The 13590-nt window shown below is 36.4% G+C and overlaps 1 protein-coding gene across 1 annotated transcript; it reads left to right on the top strand.

Annotated features, from left to right (window-relative positions):
• Positions 1–241: 241 nt before the first annotated feature.
• Positions 242–1002, top strand: LOC148771713 (uncharacterized). Its single transcript, XM_088815189.1, has 3 exons — positions 242–356; positions 446–589; positions 664–1002. The coding sequence occupies exons 1-3, from the start codon at positions 264–266 to the stop codon at positions 1000–1002; spliced, it is 576 nt and encodes a 191-aa protein (XP_088671315.1). The 5' UTR covers positions 242–263.
• Positions 1003–13590: the final 12588 nt, after the last annotated feature.

Below are 13590 nucleotides of genomic sequence, written 5' to 3'. Positions count from 1 at the left end.
GTGATTTTTTACGGAATCTTTTTATTTAAATGTAATATCCCGAAAATTGTAGATTCTACCCTTGCAGACGTGACATTTCTTTTATCTTACTTTTTAAATACAATAATTACCCTCAGGGGAGGTAATAGTAATACTAAAAAGTTGTGAAGATGTTATTTAAGAAGAATAAATGTTTCGTGTAAAGTCCCTATCAGGGAAATTTTTGTCTTTAAAAAGTACCATAAACAAATGTCGAGTCTCTTATTAATTTATCCCTTGGGGCAATGAGTCCTGTGATATTAATTGATTATATGAACCAATTATCGGGTTTTCTTTCTCAGCTCGAGTCTCTGACACTTCACACATCTATATTTCAGGTTAGTATTATATCCTTTTTTCTTTTTCTTTTCTTAATAAATTCTTTTTTTTTTGTCTGAAATTGTTGAGATTAAACTTATTGTTTCAGGATTATGTACTTGCAAAATGTCCAGATTTACCTAAGCTCAAGAAATTAGTACTCGATATTATGCGCCCAAGTGGATATCAAAGTCTACTGTGTTTTACTCCCCTAATGAGTGTTGCACCTTCATTACGTGAGCTTGTATTGAAGGTGAGTTGAGTTTTCGAATCGAACGAAAAAACTGAAAAAATATAATTAATTTAATTTTTTTTTTTTGGTGATAGCTCCAATGGTCTGAAAATTTTATGCGAAGAACGATTCATACTGTTAAAGCACAAAATAGACATCTTGGTGTTGAAGTGCTTCAGATAGAAGGTTTTGCAGGCGGTGATATTGATGTTGAACTGGCTGAGTATGTGGTTGAGAATGCGACTTCACTCAAGAAAATAGTTATTGATTTTCGTCGAATTAAACCTAATGTTTTTCGCAAGTACGAGAATGTAATGGCTAAACAAGGTGAAGCAGACATTGTGGATAGCGATCGGATGGCAATAGCTAGAGAAGGCGCTGCTTTGCTAAAAGCAAAACTCGCTGCCGGTGTTAAACTGCTTATTGGATCATAAAGTAACATGTTTATATTAGACATGACCACGAGGCGCTGATGGGTCAAGAGTCAACCGGAAAAATGAAATTGCCAAATCCCAAGAATTCTCAAGTTCCTACATTTCCATCCTACCCATCTTAATGGCTAAAATCAGCAGAGTTTTGATTTAAGTCAGGAAAAGTTGTATCAAGCAACAAAATCTCAGAAAGTGATGATGCTAAATACTTAGATCATCTGGGGTAGTGTAGAAAACGAACTGGGAGAGCAAAGCAGATCAGTAGCTTGACAACTTGATGATCCTGAGGTACCTGCGAAATGAACACACGTGAACTACGCCGGGGGTTGATCCGGCGGAAACCCCTCCGACGCTCAAGTTAGACGTGCTGATCATAGAAATAGTCCAGAGAATACGTATTGTAGTATTGCTCAGTTATTAGGACGTACCTTGAGGAATGAGTTCAAACCTTTATTTATAGCTTAGATAAGATTGTTGGGCCCAAACCTTATTTGAAGGTGATTGGGCCTCGGTGATAATAGTCTTCGATATTGGGCTCGTGGCCCAATAGGTAAAGAGATTGTAGGCCCATTGGATTGGCCCAATTAAGCATATCACCTAACAATGAAAAACGAATAAATATTTTACTCAAAAACTCATCGATGGAAAACTCCCCCACAAATTATAAATCATCCATATTAAATAAATAATAATAATAATAATAATAATAATAATAATAATAATAATAATAATAATAATAATAATAATAATAATAATAATAATAATAATAATAATAATAATAATAATAATAATAATAATAATAATAATAATAATAATAATAATAATAATAATAATAATAATAATAATAATAATAATAATAATAATAATAATAATAATAATAATAATAATAATAATAATAATAATAATAATAATAATAATAATAATAATAATAATAATAATAATAATAATAATAATAATAATAATAATAATAATAATAATAATAATAATAATAATAATAATAATAATAATAATAATAATAATAATAATAATAATAATAATAATAATAATAATAATAATAATAATAATAATAATAATAATAATAATAATAATAATAATAATAATAATAATAATAATAATAATAATAATAATAATAATAATAATAATAATAATAATAATAATAATAATAATAATAATAATAATAATAATAATAATAATAATAATAATAATAATAATAATAATAATAATAATAATAATAATAATAATAATAATAATAATAATAATAATAATAATAATAATAATAATAATAATAATAATAATAATAATAATAATAATAATAATAATAATAATAATAATAATAATAATAATAATAATAATAATAATAATAATAATAATAATAATAATAATAATAATAATAATAATAATAATAATAATAATAATAATAATAATAATAATAATAATAATAATAATAATAATAATAATAATAATAATAATAATAATAATAATAATAATAATAATAATAATAATAATAATAATAATAATAATAATAATAATAATAATAATAATAATAATAATAATAATAATAATAATAATAATAATAATAATAATAATAATAATAATAATAATAATAATAATAATAATTGATGATGCTAATATGTAGCTCACCTAGGGTGGTGTAGAAAACGAACTGGGAGAGCAAAGCAGATCAGTAGCTTGACAACTTGATGATCCTAAGGTACCTGCGATCATAGAACACATGAACTAAGCCGGGGGTTGATCCGGCGGAAACCCCTCCGACGCTCAAGTCAGACGTGCTGATCATAGAAATAGTCCAGAGAATACAGTTGTCGTATTGCTCGGTTAATAGGACGTACCTTAAGGAATGAATTCAAACCTTTATTTATAGTTTAGTTGAGATTGTCGGGCCCAAACCTTACTTGAAGGTGATTGGGCCTCGGTGATAGTGGTCTTCGATATTGGGCTCGTGGCCCAGTAGGTAAGTAATTTGTAGGCCCATTGGGTTGGCCCAATTATGCATATCATTAAGCCCCCCACTCTCGATTCGATGTGGGGGCCATGTTGAAATGGGTGACGGATCGTGTCGAGAGTAAAAATTGTAGTAGTCAATGGTGTGCGAAAACGCGTTGGAGCGTATGTCGGAGGGGCATGAATGCGCGTTGGCGCATAGCGCGACAAGGTTGTCGCGATGTAAGTTAATTGAGTCGTCGGTTTTGTCCCGCGACGATGTAGTAGCGAATTATCTCCTCGTGGGAGTTGTCTTGTCGCGGGGTAATAGTGTTGATCGAGTTATCTCCTCGTGGGAGTTGTCTCGCGATAATGTAGTAGCACGGATCAAGTAATCTCCTCGTGGGAGTTGTCTCTGGGGTAATCGAGTTGATCGAGTTACGTCCTCGTGGAAGTTGTCTCACGATAATGTAGTAGCACGGAGCTAGTATTCTCCTCGTGGGAGTTGTTATTTTTCGACATTGTCAATGTTTTGACGCGTTGCTTATATGTGTTTACATATAGCCTTGTGCGTGATGTACTTGAGGAGGGGATCAGACTCTCAAGATTTTTTTTTTATGGGGGTCGTGCCCCTTGTTAGACCTCGTGGGTCTTAAGTATGTTTGGACCGTGGCCACGTTTTAATAAAGTACCCATCGAAAACAAGTAGATAAATCTGAGTAATCAAGCTGGCCAGGCTATATAGATTCCCATAATATTTCTAAGTGTTTCTAGGGTTGTAATCGTGCTAACTTGAGCTTGTGATTATATAGTGAAGTTCGGGCGAGTTGTTTCCTCATGGGAGTTGTCTCGCAGCGAAGTTGTAGAATCATTGGATGACGCGCGACTGACGAGTGTGTGGATTGATGTTGCTCTGAGCGATTTCTCTCCTCGTGGGAGTTGTCTCGTTGCGGGTGGTAGTACTGAGCAAGTTTGCTCCTCGTGGGAGTTGACTCGGAAGCCCCCCACTCTCGAGACGATGTGGGAGCCAAGTAGAAAGGAGTACCGGATCGTATTGAGAGTAGATCTGTGCTGTAGTCTTGCGTTAATCGTTGGCATGGCATGGAGAAAATATTTTTTTTATTTATCCGTTTGATAGCGAGCGCGATTTGGTAGGCGCGTTGAAGAGTTCGCGCGATTTGGTGGAGCGCGTTGAAATTCTCGCGCGATTTGGTGAAGCGAGGTGAAATCTACGCGCAATTTGGTGGAGAGTAGAAAAAGTTGTGCCCAATTAGGTGGGAGCGCGCGCTCCAAGGTGGCCTTGGGAGGCGCGCGCGCGTGCATGGGAAGGCGCGCGCGCGTGTGAGATTTTTTTTTTTTTTTTTTTTTTTTTTTTTGAATGGAGCCGCGCGCGCGCGGCTTTGCTCGGCTCCCGCGCGCGGCTCGGCTGCAGCTCTCCTTTTTCTTCTTATTTTTTCTTTCTTCTTCTGTTTTTCATCTTCTTCCTTCTTCTTTTGTTTCTTCTTCTTTTACTCTCTTTTTTCTTCTTCTCTTTTTTCGTTTTCTTCTTTTTTCTTCTATTTTTTGGTGGTTGATATTCACCCCCTTGGGGATGTTCTATTTTTTGAGTAGGAAGATTATCCTCGTCTCTTGCGATGTGATGTGAACCCACTTGGGGTTGAGAGGTAAGGGTGATGCCCAACCTTAGGATGGGGATAACTGCCCACTGTAGGATGAGGCGCTCGAGACCTATGGTCTGAGGTGGATGTGCACGGTTGTGCCGCTGGTTCGCGCGTGCGCGTCAGACCATTTTTTCTATTTTTTGAAGTAGGGACGTGAAACACTTGATGGGATGTGAAACCCCTTGGGGTTGAAAGGTAAGTGGATGTACCACCCTTGAGATGAGATACCCAACTTTAGGATGGGATAGCCCCCCATTTAGGATGAAGGGATCACGAACCATTGGGGTGAGATGCCCAACCTTGGCGATATATGGTGCCCCCGATTCAGTGGCAGCACGAGTTGAATCTTCCGTGATCATACACTGAAGGTCTTCTTCGGCTATCTGAACCGTTCGAGAAGTAAGTAGAAATTGATCATGTTGAGGACCCAGTGGGGCCTCACGAGGAGGAGCGTTGGCTCCTGCTATGACGATGTATGGTGCCACTGCTTCAGTGGTAGCACAAGTTGAAGCTTCCGCGATTATACGCTGAAATTGATGTAGAGAGGTGAGGGGATACCCAGCCTGTGGGATGGGATGTCCAACCCTTGGGGTGTGTTAGCCCCCCAGCTCAGGAGGAGTTACGTGATGCGGGGATGGTACGCATGGCGTGGGAGCACAAGGCGATGATGCGCGAGGGATAGGCGCGCGGCGCTAGCGCATGTCGGCGAAGGCGCTCGCCGAGGGCGTGCGGCGCTAGAACGCGTCGGCGAGGGCGTGCGGCGCTAGCGCGCGTCGGCGAGGGCGCACGGCGCTAGCGCCTGCTAAAGGCGCAAGGCTAGGGGGCGCGCGGCGCGGTGTTGGGGCGCAAGGCCGGCGGGCGCGCGCGGCGGCAAGGGCGTGCGCGGCATTGCAGCGCAAGGCCTGGGCGTTGGAGGTCGCGTTTGCGCGTGGTAGCCTCGACCGAGTTGTCTCGTCGCGAGGTGGTAGGGCCGAGCATTTTGAGACATGTTTCACCACAATTTAGTTGAAGCGCGAGAGTTGTCACACGGGTAAGTAGTAACTGGGGAGTTGTATCGCCCAGATGTTATATCGACTCGAGAGTTGTCTCGAGGCTAAATATTATTGTCGTAGAAGTTGTCCCGCTGCGACGTGGTAACGACTCAAGAGCTGTCTCGAGGTTAAGTGTAGGCGTCGGGGAGTTGTCCCGCTGCGACGTAGTAGCGACTCGAGAGTTCTCTCATGGCTATAAGACATCTCATGTACTTGAAGTAGGACATCCGATGTAGTTGAAGTAGGACATCTGATGTACTTGAAGTATGATATCAGATGTAGTTGAAGTAGGACATCTGACGTACTTGAAGTATGACATCAGATGTAGTTGAAGTAGGACATCTGATGTACCTGAGGTAGGACATCAGATGTAGCTGAAGTATGACATCTGATGTACCTGAGGTATGACATCAGATGTAGTTGACATCTGATGTACCTGAGGTATGACAGCAGATGTAGCTGAAGTAGGACATCTGATGTACCTTAGGTATGACATCAGATGTGGTTGAAGTAGGACATCTGATGTACTCGAAATATGACATCAGATGTAGTTGACATCTGATGTACCTGAGGTATGACATCTGATGTACTTGAAGTATGATATCAGATGTAGTTGAAGTAGGACATCTGACGTACTTGAAGTATGACATCAGATGTAGTTGAAGTAGGACATCTGATGTACCTGAGGTAGGACATCAGATGTAGTTGAAGTAGGACATGTGATGTACCTGAGGTAGGACATCAGATGTAGTTGAAGTAGGACATCTGATGTACTCGAAGTATGACATCAGATGTAGTTGACATCTGATGTACCTGAGGTATGACATCAGATGTAGCTGAAGTATGACATCTGATGTACCTGAGGTATGACATCAGATGTAGTTGACATCTGATGTACCTGAGGTATGACAGCAGATGTAGCTGAAGTAGGACATCTGATGTACCTTAGGTATGACATCAGATGTAGCTGAAGTATGACATCTGATGTACCTGAGGTATGACATCAGATGTAGTTGAAGTAGGACATCTGATGTACTCGAAGTATGACATCAGATGTAGTTGACATCTGATGTACCTGAGGTATGACAGCAGATGTAGCTGAAGTAGGACATCTGATGTACCTTAGGTATGACATCAGATGTAGTTGAAGTAGGACATCTGATGTACTCGAAGTATGACATCAGATGTAGTTGACATCTGATGTACCTGAGGTATGACATCTGATGTACTTGAAGTATGATATCAGATGTAGTTGAAGTAGGACATCTGACGTACTTGAGGTAGGACATCAGATGTAGTTGAAGTAGGACATCTGATGTACTCGAAGTATGACATCAGATGTAGTTGATATTTGATGTACCTGAGGTATGACATCAGATGTAGCTGAAGTATGACATCTGATGTACCTGAGGTATGACATCAGATGTAGTTGACATCTGATGTACCTGAGGTATGACAGCAGATGTAGCTGAAGTAGGACATCTAATGTACCTTAGGTATGACATCAGATGTAGCTGAAGTATGACATCTGATGTACCTGAGGTATGACATCAGATGTAGTTGAAGTAGGACATCTGATGTACTCGAAGTATGACATCAGATGTAGTTGACATCTGATGTACCTGAGGTATGACATCAGATGTAGCTGAAGTAGGACATCTGAATGGCCTAGTCGATCATATGTCGAATATCTTCTTTGGTTATCTGAACCATGTGAGGTGGAGCTGGTTGATGAGGGTCTTGCTGAAGGTTTCGAAGTGGATCTCGAGCGCGACCTCAAGTGTCATCTCGAAGATAGCCTCGAGGATCATCACGAGGGGGTCTAGAAGGGGATCTCGGTCACGACGTCAGGTGACGTCCTGAGATATGTCTCGAGGATCATCACAGGATGGTCTAGAATGAGATCCCGGTCACGACGTCAGGTGATGCCCTGAGAAGTTGTCAAACCTGAACCTGCACGTGGCAAGTTGGTTGTTGTTCTGAGGTTGTGCTATGGGTGGAGCCACAGGAGGAGCGTTGGTTTCCGTTGTGGCGATGCGTTGTGCTACTGCTTCAGTAGCAACGCGGGAAGATGCTTCCGTAATCATAAGTTGAAGGGCCTCCTCGGTTATCTGAACCGTTAGAGGAGCAAGTAGAAGTTGATCTTGTTGAAGGTTCGGCGATCATATGTTGAAGGTCCTCTTCGGTTATCTGAACCGTTCGAGGGGGCGGAAGTAGACCCCCAGAGAGTCGATGACCCATGGCGAATGAAATGTTTTGGGGGCAGTTGTAAGCCCCCAGGGAGTTGATAAACCTTGGCGAACGAAATATTTTGGGGGCGATGTAAACCCCCAGGGAGTCGATAACCCTTGGCGGGCAAAATATTTTGGGGGCGATGTAAACCCCCAGGGAGTCGATAACCCTTGGCGAGCGAGATATTTTGGGGGCAGAGGTAAGCCCTCAGGGAGTCGATGGCGGTGGTGCCATAGGTGGCTCCACATGTGGAGCAGGTGCTGGTATCGTGTTGGGAGCATTTGCTCCCATCGTGGCGATATATTGGATCACGGCCTCTTTGGCAGCGCGAGTTGAAGCTTCTGCTATCATGCGTTGAAGCGCATCCTCGGTTATTTGAACCATTCGAGGAGCAGGGAGTGATGGATCGGCGAGTGGTGGGTCCCGAGGGGGGATCACCTGAACCTCGCGAGGCGGATCCATGGGATGAGGAGGAGGTGGCAAGCCAGAGCCTCCACGAGGTGGGAGGTCGTTAGCTGTGTCATTTTCTCTCCGAGCAGACGCCTCAGGAGGATCTTGTTGGCTACGTGATCTGGTTTGCATCGTTCCCACAGACGGCGCCAAAATGATGATGCTAATATGTAGCTCACCTAGGGTGGTGTAGAAAACGAACTGGGAGAGCAAAGCAGATCAGTAGCTTGACAACTTGATGATCCTAAGGTACCTGCGATCATAGAACACATGAACTAAGCCGGGGGTTGATCCGGCGGAAACCCCTCCGACGCTCAAGTCAGACGTGCTGATCATAGAAATAGTCCAGAGAATACAGTTGTCGTATTGCTCGGTTAATAGGACGTACCTTAAGGAATGAATTCAAACCTTTATTTATAGTTTAGTTGAGATTGTCGGGCCCACACCTTACTTGAAGGTGATTGGGCCTCGGTGATAGTGGTCTTCGATATTGGGCTCGTGGCCCAGTAGAAAAGTAATTTGTAGGCCCATTGGGTTGGCCCAATTATGCATATCAATAATAATAATAATAATAATAATAATAATAATAATAATAATAATAATAATAATAATAATAATAATAATAATAATAATAATAATAATAATAATAATAATAATAATAATAATAATAATAATAATAATAATAATAATAATAATAATAATAATAATAATAATAATAATAATAATAATAATAATAATAATAATAATAATAATAATAATAATAATAATAATAATAATAATAATAATAATAATAATAATAATAATAATAATAATAATAATAATAATAATAATAATAATAATAATAATAATAATAATAATAATAATAATAATAATAATAATAATAATAATAATAATAATAATAATAATAATAATAATAATAATAATAATAATAATAATAATAATAATAATAATAATAATAATAATAATAATAATAATAATAATAATAATAATAATAATAATAATAATAATAATAATAATAATAATAATAATAATAATAATAATAATAATAATAATAATAATAATAATAATAATAATAATAATAATAATAATAATAATAATAATAATAATAATAATAATAATAATAATAATAATAATAATAATAATAATAATAATAATAATAATAATAATAATAATAATAATAATAATAATAATAATAATAATAATAATAATAATAATAATAATAATAATAATAATAATAATAATAATAATAATAATAATAATAATAATAATAATAATAATAATAATAATAATAATAATAATAATAATAATAATAATAATAATAATAATAATAATAATAATAATAATAATAATAATAATAATAATAATAATAATAATAATAATAATAATAATAATAATAATAATAATAATAATAATAATAATTAAAAAAAAATCTTCTCTACAGCAAACATATTAGTTAAACTCGCGAGATACCGCAATATATATATCGCGAGACGGTATGGTCCCAATCAAAATGATACAACTCATAATATGTATTGGCTATGCATAAATACCGTTATATATCGTGAGATATCATATCAATGACAAAATTTGAACTTTGTTGATGTTATTTTTATGAGCAGCAGTGACTTTTGTCCTATTTATGATCTATTTTATGATAGATTAGTTTTTTTTTTTAAGAAATTAGCAATGTTTTTTAAACCGGACCGGACATCGAACCGGAGAGCCAGCTGGGTCACGGTTGAACCGGTTCAATCGGGGTCCAACCGGGTTTTTACTTATTTTGTATTTTTTATTATTTATAAATAATTTTTAATTGATTATCTTAGAAACATATTTAAGAAATAAAATAATTATCTTTAACATGAATCTAAAAGATTTAATTTAATTATTAATTATCTAAATATCATGGAATATAGGGTAAATTACAAACACCCCCTGAGGTATGATTAAATTACAAAAACCCCCCTCTTGTTTGGATAATTACATCTACCCCCCTCAACTATGATTTTTTCTTAGACCTCCACCTTTATGGTGCCATATTCAACATAGTCATCTAGATTCCGTGAAATGTGCTCTAGTTCGTACTCGTTTTGCGTAAAAAATACAGTTTCCGATGCACCACAAACTTATATATACAAGCTAAAAATCACATATTATGATCATCTTGCTTCATAATGTAGAGTTTGAATGGGATAAAACGGGTACAAAAGTGATAATATTACATATAATCTCGAAAATTCCACTAAATTTGAGGAGTTGAGGGGGGTGGTTGTAATTATCCAAACAAGAGGGGTGTTTTTGTAATTTGACCATACCTCAGGGGGTGTTTGTAATTTACCCTGGAATATATGGAAAATATAAATAAATAACTAATTATACGTAAATTAATTTAACCATTTGAAGAATTTTTTTGTTCTTTCTAAGAGGAACCAATGGAATAAATTAGAATTGATAAATATACAGTAAAACCCACCTAAATTTGTATTGAGTTGTGTGTATATTTGTGACTATTTTTTTGCCAATCACTTTTTCCCATTTAATTTTTCTATCCTCATTTAAGAAAACAAACAAAAAAAGAAAAAGTAAACCCTACAACTATTTTCATCCGCCGTCAACAACAACACTCTCTTCTTCTTCCACTGCCACACCACACCATAAGTCCAATCTCTCATCTTCAACAAACAATAAATTTCTTTGCTCTAATGATTTCGTAGAAATACATGAACTTCATTTTCGTTGTTAAAGGCCACTGCTACACCAGATATGACTATTTATGAAACAAAATAGCAATTTTCTCAAAAACCCGGTTTTCGATCCGGTTTCCGGTTTTCCGGTTAAACCACCGGTTTCCCGGTTTTGATCCTTCAGACCCCGGTTTTGGCATTTTCCGGGTTTTGCTGTCTAACCGGACCGGACTGGGGAGCGGTTCCCGGTTCAACCGGTCGGACCGGCTGGTCCGGTCCGGTTTTCAAAACATTGGAAATTAGGAATGAGTGGTTTGACTTTAAAAAATAAAATTTTACATTTTATATAGTATTTTTATTATGTAGATATATCTATTTTATTATTTTTAATAGTTGGTTAAATATCTTACGATAACGATACGATGCACGGAGGAAAACGATACGCCGATATTTTCCGATTCTATAACCATGATCCATCCCCATATATTCTATAAACCAATTAAATTATTGATTATGTCAACATATTCTAAGGATCCACCGTGATGATGCCATGCCGCATTTGAAGAAGTTCATAAACAATATACTTGAAGAAAATATCAAAATCTAAAATGAATAAGGAAAAAATAATCAAATCTCGAAGTTTGGGACATACCTCAATGGCGGGCTCTGTTTCAAACCGAATCTTGGCGGCCCGTTTCTTTCTTTATGTCAAAGAAGCACCGCCAGTCGTCAATGCGGCGGCAGCGGCGGCGTTGGTAATTACAGGCTGAGTTGGTGATAGGGAAACGGAGGAAGGTGCAAGCCAGGTGGAGGACGCCTGGTGCAAGGAAGAAATTTGAGAGGGTATACGTTGAATTTGATTTTTAGAGGGCAATTTTTGAATCAAATTTTTATACACCTGTGTCTGGGTTTGAATTCTTGTAGCTGCATACTCTCTTAATTTGTTCTTTTTTAGTTTGCTTGAGTTGGTTATATTAGTTTCTGCTAAAAAAAAGAGAATTGGTTATATTAGTAAATATGAGTTGTGTAGTGGCAGCATAGTAAATAATACTAATGTTACAGCAACTCCAATACTAAACATCAAAATTGGATTATCAAAAACTCATTTGATAATTAAGATAATATTTTAATATCTATTTACAATTTATCAACTCCAACCATTTTTATCAAAATTAATAATCAATTGGAAGTTTTTTAGTGGTTTTATTTGTAATTATCAGGTGTCATTTTGTGATTGGATGTTTAGGTAGTTTTCTTTTTGATAACTCAATTTCCATGATCTATTTTTACATTCAAAGAGGTAAAATATCAATATACTTGCCCATTTTGATACTCCAATTGGAGTAGAAATTTTTAATTTTGGGATATCAAAGAGGTGGTTTGTAGATTTGATAATTCATTTGATAGTCCCATTGGAGTTGCTCTTATTGGCCCATGTACGAATACTTGCTAGTAGCACACATGTTTATGGCTTCTTTCGCCACGGCGTTCCGGTGTGCTGATTGTGTATTTACTAAACGACACGAGTTGGATTTCGAAGAATTTTTTATCTCGCGCAGAGAGGTATATGAACCTTGCCGATTTGCAGCAAGAACATAAGAACGACCACTAGCCGAGTCAAGCTGGAGCAGACGCGAAGTGCAGATTGACCATGCACAATGAAGCACCCTCCGATGAAGCAGACACATGTCAAGTATATATTTCTCATGATACTTTTTCACCGGTAATAAAGCCGACTACTATACGATTGGTTATCATTGGTAGTTACACTTAGTTGTCCTATTTGGCTGTTGAATGTATCAAACGCTTTCCTTCATGGTATTCTAGAAGAAGTGTTCATGGAGCAACCAAAAGGGTCTACTGACGAATCCAAACCAAGTTTTGTTTGCAAATTATACAAGTTCTTATATGGCCTCAAACAAGCCCCACGATTGTGGTTTAGACGGTTTTCTATTGACTTTTTTTCTTTTCCTTTTTTATAATTTTGTTTTTACTTAAAAAAAATATTTTAATTAATATTACTGTCTTGGCTGCTAAATTACTGTCTCCATCAGTTATTTAACTGTCGGAGAGAGTAATTTAACTGTTAATTGACTTTTTTTTTTTGAAATTTTACTTTTTCTTAAAAAAATAATTAATATTACTCTCTTGCTAAATTACTGCCTCCAACAGTAATTTAACTGTCTGAGAAAGTAATATTACTGTATTATTTAATTTTATCGTCTTGGCCTGCATTTTTGCTATCTTCGATTGTAATATTACTGTCTTTGACCTTAATATTACTGTCTTATGCAATAATATTACTGTTGGACAGTAATATTAGTAATATTACTGTTCGGAAAAATAATATTCATAATATTACTGTCTGAGACAGTAATTTAGCAGCCAAGACAGAAATATTAATTAAAATATTTTTTTCTAAGAAAAAACAAATTTTCAAAAAAAAAAAAAAAAGTCAACGCCGGAGACCGGCGATCAATGGTGGTTGACCGCCGGAAAAAAACTTCAGAAAAAAAAAAGTTAACACTCGAGATCGGCGGTCAACGCCGGAATCTGGCCGGAAAAAAAAATTCAGAAAAAAAATTATTTTTT

Source organism: Erythranthe guttata, chromosome 3, assembly GCF_056151865.1.
Source record: "Erythranthe guttata isolate IM_541 chromosome 3, IM_541, whole genome shotgun sequence".
Classification (NCBI taxonomy): domain Eukaryota; kingdom Viridiplantae; phylum Streptophyta; class Magnoliopsida; order Lamiales; family Phrymaceae; genus Erythranthe; species Erythranthe guttata.
Note: the sequence above shows the minus strand (reverse complement) of the source record. Positions and strands in the feature narration are given on the sequence as shown.